Source organism: Triplophysa rosa, linkage group LG4 (assembly GCF_024868665.1).
Source record: "Triplophysa rosa linkage group LG4, Trosa_1v2, whole genome shotgun sequence".
In the NCBI taxonomy this organism is placed as follows: Eukaryota; Metazoa; Chordata; class Actinopteri; order Cypriniformes; family Nemacheilidae; genus Triplophysa; species Triplophysa rosa.
In genome coordinates, this window is record NC_079893.1 from 11,418,289 (window position 1) to 11,438,801 (window position 20,513).

Below are 20,513 nucleotides of genomic sequence, written 5' to 3' on the forward strand. Positions count from 1 at the left end.
TGCTCATCACTCCAAGCTGTAAAGCAGTCTGATTTGGGGCCATCACATTAAACTAGAAGCCATTGCATTGCTTATCTTATTTGGCTTCACTTTAAAACCTTTGTTACGGCCACCTGCGAGCCATGCACTAGGATCAGATTATTTTACTTTCAGATATTACTGATGTTGTTTATGCTTTTTAGGGGGATGTCTGAACAATGAGCATTTGGGGAAGATGCGTCACATAATTGAGCAGGACAGGAGAACAGTTTACATTTCCCAAAATAGCTATTAAGCTTTAAACATAGTGTGGGTCACATCAGGGACAAGAAGGAGGAGATGGACCACTTGTAAGTATTAGAGATGCAACGATACTAAAGTTCTCCACCGATACCGATGGCCTATTATTCAGAGTGATATCTGACGATGTCAAATCCGATTCTGAAGATTAAATTAATATATATTTTTTATTTGGACAGGATATATCGGGCCTGATCATCGGCTTTTTTTAAACTATCAACCGATAGCCGATATTGTGAAAAATTGCTTTTATCGACCGATACCGATTATTGGCGATATATCGGTGCATCTCAAAATATGACTATTATAAATCATAATGCTCAATATGACAGGTAAAAACGACTGTCCCACAATTTCAAGAATTTAAATGTAAAATGAAAATGCATTACATAGAACTAAAAACAAGATTTTAAACAATTGCTCAATTGAAATTATTTCTCAAAGCAGTCTGTACATGTAGGCATTTAAATACATGGCCAAGCATGCATGCCGGGCAAAATGAGTACAAAAAGCAATTGAAGTAAAAACTCACCAGCTGTAGCCATGCGTTGGTTATTAATACCTGATTTTTTTCATCCTGGAGCAGAGAAAGTGGAGAGAAAACAGAGTCACTATCAAATGAGGATATAAACGAAGCATTTCTTTAATCTATAATCCCAACTATTTCTGTAAATAAAGACTTTTGTTCTTTTCTTTTGCCCCCTGTGTTGCATTCATTCCCTATCTCTCTCTCAACCCCTGCAAATGCACACTTTGCCGTTTGGAGCATTGAAGATAAGGCCAAAACAGAAAAGCTACTGTATGACACAATGAATGGAAGCAATCAATCACAGTCACAATGAAGATCTTATAGTAAAGCTATTGGATCTTAAGCTTCACATTAACATGCTTCGATTTGTGTGTGAGCTTCAGAACCATCAACTTTGAATGATCAAAGATGTTTGTTTTATTTAGAGAAATGTCAGCATTGATTTCCTCACAGTTCATTCAGTTTCAACCTGTGATGATCCGCAGTGTCATTCATTTGCCTTGTTGTGTACCCATGGATGTTCTGCTTCTGGTTGTGGTATGGCTAAATAAATAAGTCACAGACAGATGACAAGAGAAAGCTTTAGACCGCTTGAAATAAAGTGTCAACACAGTAAAAAAAACTAAATACTGTTGTAGAATTTAAAGGATGTTCCCATTTTTCCAAGCAAATTGAAGTTTGTGTAGTTTCTCAAGTGCCATATGTTAATTATGTAATACAATATTATTACCATCTGATACTATTTTTATACCATGGCACAATATATATTTATTATCTCCCAGTCTAGATCACAGTATCCCACACTGCTCTGATATTCTTATGACAGAACAATCCCAATCACCAGCTAAAAAACAGATTATTATTACTAGCTCACTGCGAAGAGTTAACTTAAAGGAAAAGTTCACCTCAAAATTAAAATTGTGTTATTTTTTACTCACCCACATGACGTTCAACATGTTTTAAGACCTCCCGGCGTCTTCGGAACACAAATAAAAATTTCAAGGCCTCCTCATAGACATTATGGTTGTAGTTGTTGTCAAGGTATAGAAAAGTACTAAAGACATTGTTAAAATTGGTCCATCCGCTCATAGTGGCTCAATTACATTTTTTTCAAGCAACCATGTTGAATGTCATGTGGGTGAGTAAAAAATAACACAATTTTGATTTTGAACTTTTACTTTACATAGTTTCATTACGGTTGATTTTGGGTGAATTGGGTTTAGATCTTGAAGGTCTCTCAGGGGACTGATGATTATGCATCCTGAAGATTCCCCTTGCAAATGTTCTCCAGTTTCTCTGTCACTGAGCTTCCTGTTTAATGCGTCAAGATGTCTCGTTTGGCAACCGCAGAGTAGGCCGCATTTAACATTCGGTTCCCGGGACATTCTATGAGCGAGAGAGGGTGACGGTTATGAAAATGGGATAAAATATGACAAGTGCAACCTGACGCTGAGCTCAGATGTTACAAAACACTGACAGCGTATTTTAAAGTAGTGAGAGTGGACTTTCTTTATATTTCACACTATATTTCACATGTATTTTGTGTTATATCTGATTAATGTATTTATTTATTTAAATTGTTGTCAATTTGCCAAACTAGATGACGGAAATTTTATGACACTTTAAGGCAGTGGTCACCAACCCTGCTCCTGGAGATCGACCGTCCTGAAGATTTCAGCTCCAACCCCAATCAAACACACCTGAACTATCTAATCAAGGTGTTCAGGTTTGCTTGATAATAACAGACAGGTGTGCTGAAGCAGGGTTGGAGCTGCAATCTGCAGGACGGTCGATCTCCAGGAGCAGGGTTGGTGACCACTGCTTTAAGGGATAGTTCACCCAAATATAAACGATGTGATCATTTACTCACTGCCTTGGCATTTCAAACCTGTATGACTTTCTTTCTTCTGCAAAACACAAAAAAAGGATATTTTGACGAATATTGGTGACCGAACAACGGCGGTGCCCATTTACTTCCACTGTTTGGACACAAAACCAATGCAAGTCACTGAGTACCATCATTGTTCTTTTGTGTTCTGCAGAAAGAAAGGCATACAGGTTTGAAATGACAAGAGGGTAAATGATGACAGAATTCTCATTTTTGGGTAAACTATCCCTTTATCAATAATGTTTTTTTTAATGTTTTATTGATTTATAACATGGGTTAATTTGGGCTCTAATGATCTGGAACGGACAAGAATCATACCACTGGATCAGCATCTTTATATTTCATTTTTAATTTGATGTATTTTGTCCTGCATTTACTTTATTCTTCATTTATTTTATGAATGTTACTAAACCATTTTTACAGCACATATCTCGTGAAACTGTTACTTTGACTGTCACTGTCTTTCTGATCTTTTGATGTAAGGTCCCCGAACATGTTTTTCCATCTCTCCATCCTCCATGTGTGTCATATCCAAGAGAGAGCGGGACAGACACATCCTGAATACATCTGTTAACATGCCACGTCAGTTGCCTGTTTTATCCTTTGCTTTTAACCTCTATTGACTGTCTATCATCTATTTTTTACCTGATGGTGCCTCAAGACTCACTCTCCTCTTATTCTCTTCTTTCTCTGTCACACTAAATTCCCCATTGTGGTCTGATATTACCATCGAAAGTCAACATGTCATCACTCCAGGACGAACTGAAGGTTTCTGACATCCAATCAACTTCAAACAGTGAGGAAGATAAGAGTGTAACCAGCTATAGCTGGTATATATACTGTATATATATATTTAAATACATCTAATCCGACCAAATGCAATGAAAGGATGGTTTTTAGACCATTTTAATTCTTTTTAATACGATGCCTTGCAAAAGTATTCATCCCCCTTCATTTTATTCACATTTTGTTTTGTTGCTGCCTTATCTTAAACTACTTTATTTTTTTACATTAATCTATACTTCATGCACAACAATGACAAAACAAAAAACAGATTTGTGATAACTTTGCAAATTTATTAAAAATTAAAAACTGAAATAAGTACATTGCATAAGTTTTCATAACCTTTTCTGGGACACTTGAAATTTAGCTCAGAAGCATTAGTTTTGCTTACTGATGTTTCTATACTTCGAGTGGAGTTAACCTGTGGCAAATTCAATTGAATAAGTATGATTTGGAACGGCACATACCTCTCAATAAAAGGTGCAACAGCTGAAAATGCATATCAAAATGAAAAACCAAGACACGAGTCAAAAGAACTGCCAGTAGAGCTCTGAGAAAGGATTGTATCAAGACACAGATCTGAGGAAGACTTCTGAAAAAAAATCTGCTGTATTGAAGGTTCACAGAAGCATGTTGTCATGATTCTGCCTCTTTTGGTCATGCTTTTCTGAGTCTTGTGGCAGGATCATGACAGACCCAAGTGTTTAGTGTGAGAGAGACATGGCATTGTTTGTTTTGGCGTGCCATTATTGATTGTTAATGATTTCATGCCCCGCACATATTCCCCTCTTGATTTGGTTCCCTATTTAATGCCCTTGTGTTTGCGGTCCTGTGCCTGTTCGTTTTGCTACCAAGCCTTGTCTAGTCCTTGCATATTGTTCCTGATCCGCAAGTCATAGTTTAGTCTAGTCCACGTCAGTTTATGTCAAGTGTTGTATTAGTCCAGTTTAATAGTTTATTGTTCCTGTCGAGTCTGAGTTATATTCCCACTGTCATTGTTGTTTTACCCCCTCGTGGGTTTTTGCGTTTTGTGTTCAACCTGACAGAATTTTAGAGGATCTGAGGAGAAGAATGGCAGAAAATTGCCACATCAAGATTTGAGTCTGTAAAGGTTGCACAGTTCTAAGTCACAAATCTGGTTTTTGTTTTGACAAATGTACATGGGGTGTAGATTAATGTTAGAATTTGTTTAAGATTGTAACGTGGAGACAATGGCGGGAGACACGCAGATCCACATACAGAGCTTTATTTAAAGACGTGGTCACAAGGCATAGATCAATAATCAGCAAACAGTATCCAAGGCAAGGTCAGGCAAACGGGTAATCCAAAATACACCAGAATCAAAGGTCCGGAAAACAGGCAAGGGAAAACTAGACTGAGACTAGGACTTGGAAAATAAACAATGACTAACAACCATGCTCCGTAGTGTAGCTGCGTGAAGACAGCAACGCTGCTAACAATACTCGGCAGTCTGTAATGGTTTGAGTGTGGCTTATGTAGGGTGTGTGATTGGTTTCAGGTGAGCTTGTCATTAGTGCAATGGAAGCATGGGAAATGTAGTCCAGGGTGACACGTAACAGTTTGTGTAGTGTGAGAGTCAATGCAATCGGTAAGGGCGACCTCTGTTGGCAATCGGACGGAAGGCCACTGACTGGATTCGTGACAAAGATAAGGCAGCATCATAAGAAAATGTGAATAAAATGAAGGGGGGTGAATACTTTTTCAAGGCACTACATATAAGCAAAAAAGAAAAGAAATCCTGCACACTACCAGTGCTTGCACAGAGGTCAATTTAATTAGTATAATGTTTCGGTCTCATGACCTTCATCAGGCATATACAAACATGTGTTCCCATTAAAATAGTGACAACACAAATCACTACAAGAGTTCGTCAATTAATAATCACTTCAAGAGTTCATCAATTACTAATCACGTTCCATACGTATGTCATTAGAGAGAGTCGTTCATGAAGGTTACCATTCACATCAAAACAGCATTGCACAATAGTCTCAATTCTTCATAGAAAATCACATACAAAGAATAACATCCCCACAACACAAAAATTGGACACAATTTTTTTATAACATCACATTAAATAATGCTTCGTCATTCATGCCCATAGGTGATAAGGTTTGAAGGTTGAAGATCCTAAACAACTCGCGTCTCTGTAAGAGCAGTTCAACATCACTACCTCTAAGTGGCGTATTAACCCTTTCAATGCCACAAAATCGTAAAGTCGAAACCTCATGATTAATAGCTACAAAATGGGCCGCAACTGGATAATTGATATCTTTTCTTCTAATCGAGCTCTTATGTTCACTTATCCTTTGTTTTAATTGACATGATGTTTTGCCCACATATCCCAAACCACAAGGGCATCTGATTAGATAAACAACATGAGTGGAGGCACAAGTGATAATAGCTTTAATGCTGTACCTCTTTCCAGTTCTTGGATGACAAAAAAAGTGTTTAACTGTATTATTGCATTGGCCACAATTTCCACAACGATAATTTCCATTTCTTATCGGACTAAGTAGTCTCTGAGAAGATCTAAGATGGTCACTCTGAAAACAAGCATGTGCCAAATAATCTTTTAAATTACGTATTTAATAATGAAAAAAATCATTTTTGGTCTCGTATCATTAAATGGTATATTGATGATATATTTTGTATCTTTGGGGGGACTACAATGAGGGTCAACAATTTGTGGCCATTTTGAATAATTTTGAAAACTACTTTATTTACAAAAGATGCATATCGCAACACTATTTTGCTTGCTTCCAGTTCTCATCCGACTTTAAAAAAAAGGACTCCAGGGGCCTCATGTATCAACGCTGCGTACGCACAAAAATGTTGCGTACGCCAGCTTTCACGCTCACGGTCGGATGTACTAACAGTGAAATTAACGTGAGAATGTGCGTTCCTCCACGCCAACTTCATGTCTGGCGTACGTACATTTCTCGTGGTTTTTGTCCTTTGGCGACTCTTAGAGGCAATGAAGTGAAGTTGCAAACATATAGACTATCAAATCATTAGACAAGTCTATCGCACCACCAGATGTGAGAAACATTACGATTAATTTGTAATTGATAAAATAATTGACACACTATTGTCACACGAGCCTTATGGGAATATGTTATCAATTATGCAATTAAGAAAGAACATATAAAAGCATGAGCAAATTAATACAACCCTTAGTCCATGACAATGGCAGTGTTAGCCTTATTAGAGGACATTGCCAATGGCAGAATCCGAAGAGAACTAGTTTTTAGGGATCATAATGATTTTCTAGCCCACGATGATGACTGCCTTATCAGCCGTTTCAGATTTCCAAGGGTCTCTTGGAACTTTGTGCTGATTTGGGTCCAAATTTGGAGAGAGAGACAGCGAGGAGCCACGCATTACCCGTTCCTTTACAGGTGCCCACAACACTTGGTTTCCTGGCAACTGGCTCTTTCCAAAGGGAATTGGCAGACCGCTCAGGAATATGCCAGTCGTCTTTGAGCCGCGCAATGCCAGCTGTATGGGACGGGATCATCTGCATGTCTACCAGATATACAAGGTTCCCATACGATGCAGTTTACCAGCCAAACATTAAAGCGCAATTTGCAGCGATTTAGGTTTTCCTAATGTAATCGGAGCGATTGACTGCACACACATTGCTATAAAGGCGCCATCTGAGGAAGAATTTGCATATGTGAATCGGAAACATTTCCATTCAATAAATGTGCAGATAATATGTGACGCACAAATGCGCCTAACAAATATTGTGGGTCAACCCATGATTCATTCATACTTACAAACAGCATGGTTGGGATGAGGCTCCAAGCTGGCAGGGTGCGCGATGGGTGGCTTCTTGGTGAGTGATGCATTTAAAGTTATGTTTCTATATAAAAAAATATTAAAATCATTCAATTGCCCATCAGAAGACCGCGGTTATCCACTAAAGACGTGGTTGTTAACCCCCTCACCAACCCACGAACTGACCGAGAGCGCAGATACAATGATGCCCATTCTCGCACTCGGTCAGTTGTAGAGCGGGCGATTGGGCAGCTGAAATGTCGGTGCGCAGCAGTTCTCCGCTTAACTTCCACTTTTATATCCGACCATTTATTTTTTATTTCATTTAAAGTGCGATTTTCCGATCCCACCGCGTTGACGGCGTCAGCCAAACTCTCTCACTCATTTTTTTCCTTTTGTTATTAATTCCGGAGGACAAAGTTCCAAATAAAATATTTTTTCTAGCTTCTACCTCTGACAGTAGCACCTCCAATTCACATTCCGTAAAATTTCGTTTATTGCTGCTTGGTTTTACCAAAGTGGACTCATTACCATATTCAAATTTATTTAATTGAGGGAGTAGACAGAGTGCTGGTGCATGTGCGCTCAATTTCAAGTTAATTGTGATGTACTAAGAGAAGCGTGGGATCCTGCGTACGCAGAGATTCATACATCTGAGCTTTTTTGTGCATACGCACATTTACAGCTTTTTCCGTACGCAATGTTTTAGTATGGAATCAATGCAAGTTTTTGTACATGAGGCCCCAGGAGAGCCAATTTTATAGGTTGCGGAGAATCTGTCACTCTGATTTAGAATTATTGAAAAATCGAGAATCATGAAACATATTGTTTTTGGATAGGGGTTATCCTTCTGGATCAATGGCGGATCTAGGAATTTTTGAAAAGCAGGGGCAACATTTGGACCACAATTTACAGAGGGTGGCCAAGTATAGTGCGCAATTCTTTTTCATTTTTCAATTGCAGCTGGCACTACCAGATTTCTGAACATTTCTGACTGGTTGGTTAGTTAAGACCAAATTTATACACATGACCTGAAGTCACCCATTCCGGTAATGAACGGTAACTGACTGTTGTGATTATATTGAGATAAGGGGGCACATGAGCGTTTTCGCTCCGTGAACCGATAAATTGAATCCTTCATATGGAAAAACCATGTAATGAACACGAGTTGCCGATGACAGGGGATTATCCTTAACTATGGAGGGCTCTGCAGAGAATATAAATATGAGTGTGATTTGATTTTGATAAAAACATGTGACTCAAGCAATATGTACTACATATGAGCAACGGTTGAACAATGAAGTGGAACTCTGGTAAATCACTGCTGCTATTCTAGGTCCTGTTTTGCCCTCCCTTTCTTTCATTCTGTCTCTCTGACTCTTCACACGCAAAATGTGTGAGTATATGAATTATGTTATGCTGGGTGCTGTTCAATGTTGGCCACAATTTGGCTGTTTGAGAAAATAAAATCTGTAATCTCTGATCATCCATTTGACATGTCTGCACTTATGATGTTAAACTCAGAATTGTTGAATGTGTTCTCTTTACTTGTCGTACACTGTTAAAAAAATGTAAAATAATTTTTATTTTATTTTTATTTTTTTATAGTTTTTCCACGTATAATGTAAAAACCTGTAATTTTACGGAAATGTACTGTTTTCTACAGATCTTTAATGTATTTTTAAAAATACTGTCAAACCGTAAAATTACAGAAAAAAACGCAAATTTACATGGAAAACTAAGAAAACGAAACTAATTTTATAGGGAAAAACTGTTGTTTTACCATTTATTTCTGGCATCCCAGCTCCCGGAAACATTTCTGTTTTTCTACAGGGTTTTTTGTTACAGTTTTTTACGTGTTTTATGTGATTTTATTTTTACAGTGTACAGTATGACCACTGAGATCGCACATCATCTGTAAAAGTACAGATTTCACAGTTTTTTTCATGTATTTTCACATATTTTGAAAATTCAGACGTCTTACTGGACATTTTACTCGGAGGAGCGGCAGCTCTATACAAACGCTTTAAAAGACGCAAGCGGGGAAAGCGAGCGGGTGCGCTCGTCAGACTCCGACGACGCGGATTTAGGACCCCGCTGCCGAGTATACACCTGGCGAATGTCCGCTCCCTTACCAACAAAACGGACGAAATACTCTTACTCACCAGGACAAACAAAGATTTTTCCAACTCCGCTGCACTGTGTTTCACAGAAACATGGCTCAATGACACCATACCGGACAGCGCGTTACATCTGCCGGGTTTTCAGCTGTTCAGTGCGGATCGCATTGCCGAGTCAACAGGGAAGACGCGTGGTGGTGGATTATGTTTTTATATAAACGAAGGTTGGTGCAGAGATATAACAACACTGAAGAAGATGTGCTTTTCGTACTTAGAAGAGTTCTCTATCAACTGCAAACCTTTTTTTTCACCACGCGAGTTTTCCTCGTTTATTCTCGTGAATGTTTACATTCCTCCACATGCTTGTGCGAGCGCGGCGCTGCAACAGCTGGCAGATTACATCACTGACACGGAGCAGCAACACCCGGATTCTCTTATTATTATTATTGGGGACTTTAACAGAGCAAACCTCTCTCGTGAGCTGCCAAAATACAGGCAGCATATCACATGCCCCACCAGAGATAGCAACATTCTGGATTACTGTTACATCACAATATGGGATGCATACCACTCTGTTCCCAGAGCAGCTCTGGGTCTCTCTGATCATTGCCTGGTTCATCTTCTTCCGACCTACAGACAGAAGCTTAAATCTGCCAAGCCTGTAGCAAGAACAGCAAAGAGATGGAGCAGCGAAACAGAGCGGGCCTTACAAGCCTGTTTCGACTGCACGGATTGGAGTGTCTTTGAAGCTGCAGCCACTGATCTGGATGAGTTAACTGACACAGTGACATCCTACATCAGCTTCTGTGAGGACATGTGTATTCTCACCAGGACTCATTTAACATACAACAATGATAAACCATGGTTTACAATGAAACTGAGACAGCTTCGTCAGGCCAAAGAAGATGCTTACAGAAGTGGGGACAAAGTCTTGCATAATCAGGCCAAAAACACACTGACTAAGGAGATAAGAGCAGCTAAGAGAAGCTACTCTGAAAAGCTGAAGAACCAGTTTTCAGCCAACGACCCTGCATCAGTGTGGAAAGGCCTGAAAGACATTACCAACTACAAGCCATCATCCCCTCAGTCTGTGGGTAATCAACGACTGGCTGACGACCTGAATGACTTCTATTGTCGTTTTGAAATGCAGAGTCTCACCCTCCACACCCACCGTGACCCTATCTCTGCTATACCATTAACACCTCCTCTTGACACTCAACCTGCACTTAAGATCTGCGAAGAGGATGTGTGCCAGCTTTTCCGCAAACAAATGATCAGAAAAGCACCAGGCCCAGACAATGTCTCACCCTCCTGCCTGAAAGTCTGTGCGGAGCAGCTGTCGCCCATCTTCACTAATATTTTTAACAGATCTTTGGTGCAGTGTGAAGTCCCTTCATGCTTTAAATGCTCCATCATCATCCCTGTACAGAAGAAACCCAAAATTTCTGGACTTAATGACTACAGTCCTGTTGCTTTAACATCTGTGGTCATGAAGTCATTTGAGAGACTTGTACTGGCCCACCTGAAGGACATCACCAGACCACTTCTTGATCCCCTCCAGTTTGCTTACCGAGCAAACAGGTCTGTGGACGATGCAGTAAACATGGGACTGCATTACATCCTACAACACCTAGACAGACTAGGGACTTACGTCAGGATCCTGTTTGTAGACTTCAGCTCGGCCTTCAACACCATTATCCCTGACCTCCTTCTGCCCAAGTTTACCCAGCTCTCTGTGCCAACCTCTACCTGTCAGTGGATTATTAACTTCCTGTCGAACAGGCAGCAGCTAGTGAGGTTGGGAAAATTTAAATCCAGCACATGTACCATCAGCACCGGCGCTCCTCAAGGATGTGTTCTTTCTCCACTGCTATTTTCACTCTACACAAACGAATGCACCTCTGCAGACCCTTCTGTCAAACTCCTGAAGTTTGCTGATGACACCACAGTCATTGGCCTTATTCAAGACGGTGATGAATCTGCTTACAGAAAGGAGGTTGCTCAGCTGGCTGCCTGGTGTAGTCAAAACAACCTAGAGCTGAATGCATTCAAGACATTGGAGATGATAGTGGATTTCAGAAGGAACCCTCCATCACTTCCTCCCCTCACCATCCTGGACAGCACTGTGGATACTGTGGAGTCATTCAGGGTCCTGGGCTCCACCATCTCTCAGGACCTGAAGTGGGAGTCCCATATAGACTCCATTGTAAAGAAGGCCCAGCAGAGGTTATACTTCCTCCGTCAATTGAGGAAGTTCAACCTACCACAGGAGCTACTGACCCAGTTCTACTCAGTGGTCATCGCATCTGTTCTGTGCACTTCAATTACTGTTTGGTATGGCTCAGCCACCAGATCAGACCTACGAAGACTACAACGGACAGTTTGTAGTGCTGAGAAGATTATTGGTGCTCCTCTGCCCACACTTCAGGACCTGTACGATTCCAGAGTGAAAAACAGGGCAAGAAAAATCATCATTGACTCCACACACCCAGCACACAAACTTTTTGAACTGTTGCCCTCTGGCCGGCGCTTTAGAGCACCTAACACCAAGACTTCCAGACAAAGAAGCAGCTTCTTCCCCCAGGCAATCTCCCTCCTAAACAGATAACTGCTCCTTAAGAGCAATATTCCACTTCCACTACTCCTATAGTGTGCACTATAGTGCCTTATTATATCTACATTTTATTTATACATGTATATAACACTACCTCTACTTACTACATTATCCATTTGCACAAGTGTACACACAATCTGTTAATATGTATATTCTACTATATACTACCCTGTACAATGTCTCTTATATGTTATTATCCCCCATTTTCTGTAAAATAGTCTTTATTATATATATGCATATTTTAGAATCTTTTAGATTGTAAATCGTATTATATTGTATTGTCATTGTGTTGAATGTCTGTACTAGAAGCTTCCAACACCAAAGAAAATTCCTTGTGTGTGCAAGCACACTTGGCAATAAAGCTCTTCTGATTCTGATTCTGATATTTTTGAAATACGGTTAAAAATATGTCAAATTACAGAAATAGATTTTAGTCAGGTAAAAATTTACATGAAAAACATTTAATTTTTCCAAGCCTTCCAGGCCTGATGTTCTCCTGTGTGTTCAAAAAACATTGTTGAAGTCTTTCCTCTCGCTGTCTTAGTGGTTCTGTTACCGAAGACCAGACCACTTCACGATGAGTGCTCCCGACCCCTTTCAGGAGATCGTGGATGCGCTCAAAAGGGCTTTAACACCGGCACCCAGCACAATCCCGCAGACATTCAACATTTATACTTCACCTTTTGTTTCTGCCGGTCCCATGGTCCCTCCAGTCTGGCGGAGGATTGTAAACGGGTTCATTCTCCAGTGCACCTTGTATATTCAGAATAACTCTCATTGCTTCCCCACAGAAGCTGCAAAAATCTTGTTTGTCATCTCGTTACTCACCGGGAAGGCTCTATAATGGGCGGATTCCATCTGGCCACCCGGTGCAGTCAGTATCACAGTTTCTGCAGTACTTCCAAAAAGGTTTTGGAAGGTACACTGGAGACCCCTCAGTAAGTGCTCAATTATACGCTTTACGCCAAGGAAATATGTCTGTCCATGACTATGCCATCAGGTTCCATACGTTGGCCGCCGCGAGCGGTTGGAACGAATGGGCTTTACTCACTACCTACCGCCATGGGCTTCAATCACAATGAACCCTTGAGGAATGGAGACACTGGTTGGAGGGCGCAATACACCCGTTTCTCATCTACACTGACCATAAAAACCTCCAATACTTCCGTGAGGTGAAACGGTAAATCCTTGTCAGACTCATCAAATTAAAGAGCATTACAACTGGGCATTTGGGCTTGAATTTGTGTGATCATCTGGTATAGCACTACTATAGCACATTAAGGGTTTGATTCTCAGAGAAAATGTATAGCTAGAATGCACTGTAAGTTGCTTTGGATAGAAGTGTCTGTGTAAATGTTGGTAAACTAATGTATCAGATTTTTTTCTTAGTGAAATCCCCCCTCCACAGGTGTGCATTAAAATTGACCCATGAACAGATTGGTCATAATGGTCTCTTTCCTCAACTGCAGGTTTTCATGCAGAAGAGAAAATGGTAGTGTCTCTCTTGGGCTTTGGATACGGCAGGTGGTGAGTGAGACAGGCCTCTACAGTATGAAGAACAGAAGGATGGGGGTCAGATATGGGTTACTGGTTCTCTGTGCAGACGGTAAGTGTGAAGGGTTCCTGCTCTGAACCAGACATTGCTCATGGCATTCCCAGCATTCATGTTAGCTGTCTGATGAACCATTATAAGGACACACAGCGTACTGTATACACATGCACTCTGTAAATCCATGTCTAAGTAAAACCATACAGCGTACACTATATATGAACAGCCTAAATTGGCTATATTAGTACATGCTTTTTAGACGTCTGTTCAAAGAATGTTCCCGATAAAATAAAAAGATAAAAAATAATAAAAATTGTATCTCTGTCAACAGCATTTGTGGCATAATTTGAGTTAAAACAGAAAATAATTTAGATTTGTTTAAATAAAAACCAGGTTTACCGTAATCTACTTTCATTACTTTCCCTGTAAACCAGGGCAGTTCTCTCGAATTATTCTCATGTTTTGTTAAAGGACTTGAATTATTCAGTGAAAACATGTTTATTGTTGTGAAGCTGTCTAAATCATCGTTTTAAGTTGGACAGATAACGTATGTTCAGGCATTACTGACGTAATATCAGAGTTTGCTTCTTGTGGAGTTTGGTCTGTGAAGTGGACCTTAATTTGTGGAGTGGCTTTTTCCCCAAAACGTTCTGTTTTCTGTGTACTTTCTGGTATTCTTGTGCAGGTCATGAAAAATGCACCAGTATCATCTGGTCATGAATATTGTATATAATATTGTAAGTATACAACGTTAACATGAAACAGACAAGGTCAGTAATCATTTGTTATCAATTCAAGAGATTCTCTGCCAAAGAAAGAGTAAAGTGTAAGTCGTCTAAATACAGACGGGTAATACTGTATTGGCACAATGTACTTCCAGTGTAAAAAAAAACAAGAAAAGCAACAAAGTAGGGCTGTCAAACGATTAATCGTGATTAATCACATACAGAATAAAAGTTTGTGTTTACATAATATATGTCTGTGAACTGTGCATATTATTTTTTATTTATAAACACATGTATACATATTTAGGAATTATTTATATGTATTTATTTATATTTACCAATAATTTAAATTATATATAAATGTTTATTAGTTTTATGTTTTTTTTACATGCTTGTATGTGTATGTTTTTATAAATACAAAATTCATATGCACAGAGTACACAGACATATATTATGTAAACACAAACTTTTATTCTGGATGCGATTAATCGTTGTGTTTTGAATTGCAACCTGTGTACCCTTTGTTGGGAGTGCCTGAATCTAACACTTGATTTTGTAATATCCAGACTATGTGAGAGTTGTTAAGAGTTAACTGTTCTTTACCTTTGGGGAGGTTGCGACTTACATATTGCCCATAATTTTCAAGTGTTAGCAGAGGTGGGTAGTAACGCGCTACATTTACTTCGTTACATTTACTTGAGTAACATTTTGGAAAATATGTACTTTTTAAGTAAAATTAAAAGTGTGTACTTTTACTCTTACTTGAGTAAATTTCTAATAGAAAATCTGTACTTTTACTTCGTTACATAACTTACATTGCGTGACGTTCCTTCGTTCCTTCAATTTAAAATAGCTTTTTAAAACGCGTTGTTTATTTCAAGGTTGTCGTCTCTTTTTACGGGCATTCCCGAGTGATCGATTCTTTTGAGTCGTTTCTTTTGAAAGCATTAATTGAACAATGGGCAAAACCATTTGAATAGGCTAATGAATCAGTTCAAATGATTTGTTCAGTTCGCAGCACGATCTGAATCATCTGAAGCAGGATTACTCACTCCTCGTAGCGCGAAATTTAAGAACACGCAGAACACAAAGAGCGTTGGATGAAGTGGATATTAATCTATATCTATACAATCAAAACTGCAAATGTGTCATATTGTTTGCCAGCGATGATACATGCCCGCCATTTGCGCGCACCCGCGCGACCTGTTCGTCAGACACAGCAACATGCGCGCAACCTGTTAGACACAGAGACGTGGGCCTGCAGAAATATACATTTTAAGAACAGAAGGAAGAAAACTTGTTGATGGGCGTGTGGGTCACTGTTCACTGTTTGTTTACAAGTAAGAGCGTTTCACAACACACACGTGACACAACACGAGAAAACATGAAATTTGTTCAAAAATGTGTATGTGTATTTCATTTAAGAGAGCACTGCAGATGTTCTAGATCATCTTAGGAAATGCTTTATTATTGGTCTATTATTCTAAATAAGTTGTGTAAACTACATTAACATCAGGACTAGATGAAATTGACAGAAATGCTTGTCTCTTCTGTGTTTGTCTATTCTTTAGTCTCTCTAGTATATTGCAAAGATATCTGCTTATGATAATTAAAAATATTGATTAAAATGTAATATTAAAATATTGGCGTTAATATTAATTTTATGTAGTAGGCCTATATAATCAGATACTAAGTAACTAGCTACTCAAGTAGTTTTTTCATTGCATACTTTTTTACTTTTACTCAAGTAAATTTTAAAATAGTGACTTTTACTTTTACTTGAGTAACAATTTCTCAAGTTACTTGTACTTTTACTTGAGTAAAGATTTTGGCTACTCTACCCACCTCTGAGTGTTAGATGAACTAGGTAAGGATTGTGCGCCTTCCTTGTATTTTTGGTTATGTATGTAGAGTAGATTATTTATGGCGCCGTATGTGCTGAAGTTTTCAGGTTTGATTTTCGGGCATTATCAGCAGCACCTCACCAAAAGGCATCTTTCACCCAGGATAATGGATGTGATGAAAGTGGGACACACATCTCATGAGATGTCTCTCTGATAATGGCAAGGAAAGGTAAGTATGCTATGTATTTCTATAATCATTTAACACAGAGGATGCCTACCCGACGAACCCAGTGAAACCTCAGACCTCCTTTGATCTATTCATATTCTTGACTGCTTCCCCCTCTCATGCACAAGGCGTGGGAAATGTCCTATTGGGCAATTCAACTGTGCTGAAATAGTGGGATTATAACACCTAGTCCTATTAAGCAAAAAAAAATCAAAATTTTCTTTGATAAATTAGATTAAAGGGTTCCACATTTTTCTTTGATTAGTTAGATTAAAGGGTTCTTTTGGGAACTTAGTTTAAGGGTTATTTTGTTAAATTTCTCTCTTTGCTTTGGCGCCACTCATGTTTTATTTTCCACTTCAATTCATTTTATTTTCTTTTGTTGTTTTGTAAATAATGTGTTGTATATACAGTAGCTCACACACACTGTTATCAATACGGCTTCTAGAAAATAAATTAATGAACTGGCTTTACTGCTTTTGTGCCTGGTCTTTTCTGCTTCTTACATTACTCCAGCAATATTGATAACCAAATGTTACGTTCTAACTCCTAGACTATTAAAGGTCGTAACACCTACAAAAAAGACAGGACATTTTTTTCTGTGGCTATGTGAATGCTGTTAAAAACAAAACATTTTGCTTTGCACAATGTTGGCTCACATAAGTTTGGTCGCATATAGATGCAAAACAACTTTTACTGAAAGCCATTTTTTAAATCTCTTTCATTTTAGAAGACTGGACTTGAAGTCAGATTGTGCGGCTATTGTCAATGACACTACACACATTAAAAAAGGTGCTTCAAAAGGTTCTTTGATGCCATATAAGAACCTTTTGGTTCCATAAAGAACCTTTAACATTGAAGAACCTTTCTGATTCAAGAAAAGGTTCTTTGTGGCGAAAAAAGGTTCTTCAGATTATAAAAAAGTAAGAAAGAGACGGTTCTTTAAAGAACCTTTGACTGAATGGTTCTTTGTGGAACCAAAAATGGTAATTCTACACTGTAAAAAATGATCTGTTGTTTTTTGTTGTTTCAACTTAAAATAAGTTACCTTGTTGCCTTAAAATTTTAAGTTAGTTCAACTTAAAAATATTAGTCAACACAACGAGTTTGCAACAAATTCATTAAGTGAACTAATATTTTTAAGTTGAACTAACTTAAAATTTTAAGGCAACAAGGTAAATTATTTTTTTAAGTTGAAACAACAAATCCTTTTTTACAGTGTATGGCATCGATGTGAAGAACCTTTTATACACCTTTATTTTTAAGAGTGTACATTTAACCTGATCATACAGAAATTCATAACTATTTTACGAGGTGGCTAACTTGTATCAATTTAAATGATGTGAATCATACAAAAACATATTAGTATTAGAAAAATGCCATATCGAAGCCCCCCCCCCCCTCCCCTAACATCACCTCTAAACCTAATGTCATTGGCAGGAAAGCGAATCTTACTAAAACGTACAAATGAGATGATTTTATATGAATTAGCCACTACGTAAAATAGTTCAACTGAACGGACCAAGAGGGCACAGAGCAGCTAGCAGAGCTCCTGTTTTCATATTCAGCGTTAGCAAAAACATTTAAAGATGCTGTAATCTTATCATGCTAATGATTCCACATAAACTAAACTAAGACAACATTCATTTCAAACTACTTCATTGTCTCTTTAAACTACCAACTAGTTCTATTTAAGTATCAATTCAGTTACACTTGAGTAGACTTTTCTGCCTCATAATCATAAAACTATATGGCTTGCTTGAATGCATAGCAAACACAGCATCAGCAATACAAATCAAACCCTTGCCTTTTTATTGGCGAATATTTTTCAGCCTTTTGTTTCTCACAGTCCACATATCCTCGAACTCATTCCGCTCCCAGCATTGCAATGATGTAGAGTGGTGTGGCAGCTGCCACCTCCAGCCCCCCTAAGCTGATTGCGAGCAACTCATGCGTTCACAGTTTCACAGCATCCCAGTCGTTGCCTATGGGCCTCTCGCCATCTGGGGCCACCCAAGATCCGCACCATGGCAGCCGTAATTTAACACGCAGGATAAACAGATATTTCATAATTCACACTCTGAGATGGATGAATGGAGATAGATTTCAGCGAGGTGACGGGGGTCACGGGACGGCACGAATGGGACAGTGAGGCATGCAGGATTTTTTATTGTTTGCATACAGAGGTAAACACTAAAATCATAAAACCACTACAAGAGAAAAATCAAAGCATCTACAGTAAATCAAAAGTTAGTTAGAATTTTAGTGGACTAGAAAGTTAGTGTATTTCCTAAAAGTTACATGTCATTTTAATTGAACCAATATGGTTGGGTAAAATATGTATAAAACCAAGAGGTGGGTTTTAAATTATCCTGCGCAAGATGTGTATTTTCATACACAGTTCAGATATTGCATGGCAGTACTCCTAGAGAGACCAATATTGTTCTACAAACAAACAATACCCGTTCTCCTTGATAAGCCCTTGATATCAATTTATTGTTACAGTATGTCTTCATTTATTTTGTGCAGCTTTTCCCCCCCACACATATTCATATGATTGACACACATGCACTGTCAAGGACAAAGGCTACAAAGCCAAAATGATATTTGATTAATGCTCCATGTGATCTTTTCATGTTCAGGGCCATGAGATGAACCATCAACATGTATATATTCTTCTGCCACACAAAAAGTGTCAGACAAAATTACAAGGAAAAATCAAGCATCTAGCGTCAGTCCTGGCAGGCACGTTAGTCAAACTTGCTAAGCTGATGTCTTTAAGTGCAGCTAATCAGTGTCAACCAATACTGAAACAACACATACTAGACTGTGTCCTATTTAAGTTGCCTTCTTGTAGTTCTTCTACAGCGTTTTAATCATGCCACGCACAAAAAACCCACCGCCATCCCCAACTCACCCTCATCTTACTGCATCTATCAGGTAATAATCATTTATTTCATCCTGTATGCATCCTGATTTTTATTCATTTTCCCTTCTGACAGGTACGGATTCTCTTTTAGATGATGTCCTTTTAGTATATTAATTTTGCATATCACTATTGCAAGGGATGTACAGTATATCCCTGTTTCAAAAATTGTTGTGGTTCCCCATGTGGGGAGATATTATTATTGCTGCACTTCTGCTCTGTTCGTGCAAGGCCCAGAACAGTTTAATTCCACCAACCTTAAATATTGCCATTGTTTAAATCTTTGACGGTAGTGGTCCTGACAGAAATGCCTTTCTGCCAAAAAACCTGCTTTACCACCCTTTTAGGTGCTGAACTGTGCATATTAAAATTAAGTCATTGCCATTCTTTTTGCTATAAACACGTCTACCGTCTATGTCAATTAGTTCTGTTATTAATTGCGCCTCATTAAGTTAGCAAAGTTTGCCTGCTGCAGTTAGGGTTTTTGGGAAAAAAAGGACATTTTTCTATTGATCATGACAGCAGTCATTAATCAAATGATGATGAAATGAAGAGGAATATAACCGGACATGTAGCCAGATGTGCTGTGACGTCAGATGAACTTCCTGCATTTCAAAGAGCAGTGTAAATCCACTTTACACACACACACACGCACACACACACACACACACACTCACTCACACTCACTCACACACACACACACACACACACACACAGGTAAGGTAATTATTTGGCTAAGAAAGAACGTTAAATTTATTGCGGCGAGAGAGCGCATTTGCTCTGCACCCTTCATGTGTTCTAAATTTGTTGCACCTTGCAATTTCACAATTAATTTCATAATCATACATTACAATACAAATGAAAGAGTGGTGTACATATTTTTTTTCATATTTAGTTGTTTAAAAGCTTTTCGTTTTGATGCTTTAATCATTTTAATACAGATAGTATGTCCAACAAAAGGATAGGAAAAACTAAAGAATTTTCTATTTAAGGTCAAAATTTAGTTTTTAAATATTCAATTGTTTTTTTTTGTCTGGTCCTATTTTTTGTCTAGAATTGAAAACGTCCATGCGACTATCCTTCACGAAAATCTCTGTCACTTTGTTGTAAAAGTCATCCTGACTGTTTGGCTCATATCTGCCCCATTCAGTTGCGGCACGGTAACTGTCTGCCTCACCTTGTGCCTTTTCGCTGCGGTTTTATGTCCGATTAGCAAGACTAATTATGTC

General features: G+C 38.6%; 1 protein-coding gene across 2 annotated transcripts in view; it reads right to left on the reverse strand.

Annotated features, from left to right (window-relative positions):
* The window catches only part of LOC130552726 (neuronal acetylcholine receptor subunit non-alpha-3), an 88,541-nt gene that overhangs the window by 25,550 nt on the left and 42,478 nt on the right, over window positions 1-20,513 (reverse strand). For both annotated transcript variants that reach the window (XM_057331245.1, XM_057331243.1), the window contains one exon: window positions 812-856. In XM_057331245.1, the coding sequence (XP_057187228.1) occupies window positions 812-856 (45 nt within the window). The remainder of the gene's footprint in view (window positions 1-811; window positions 857-20,513) is intronic.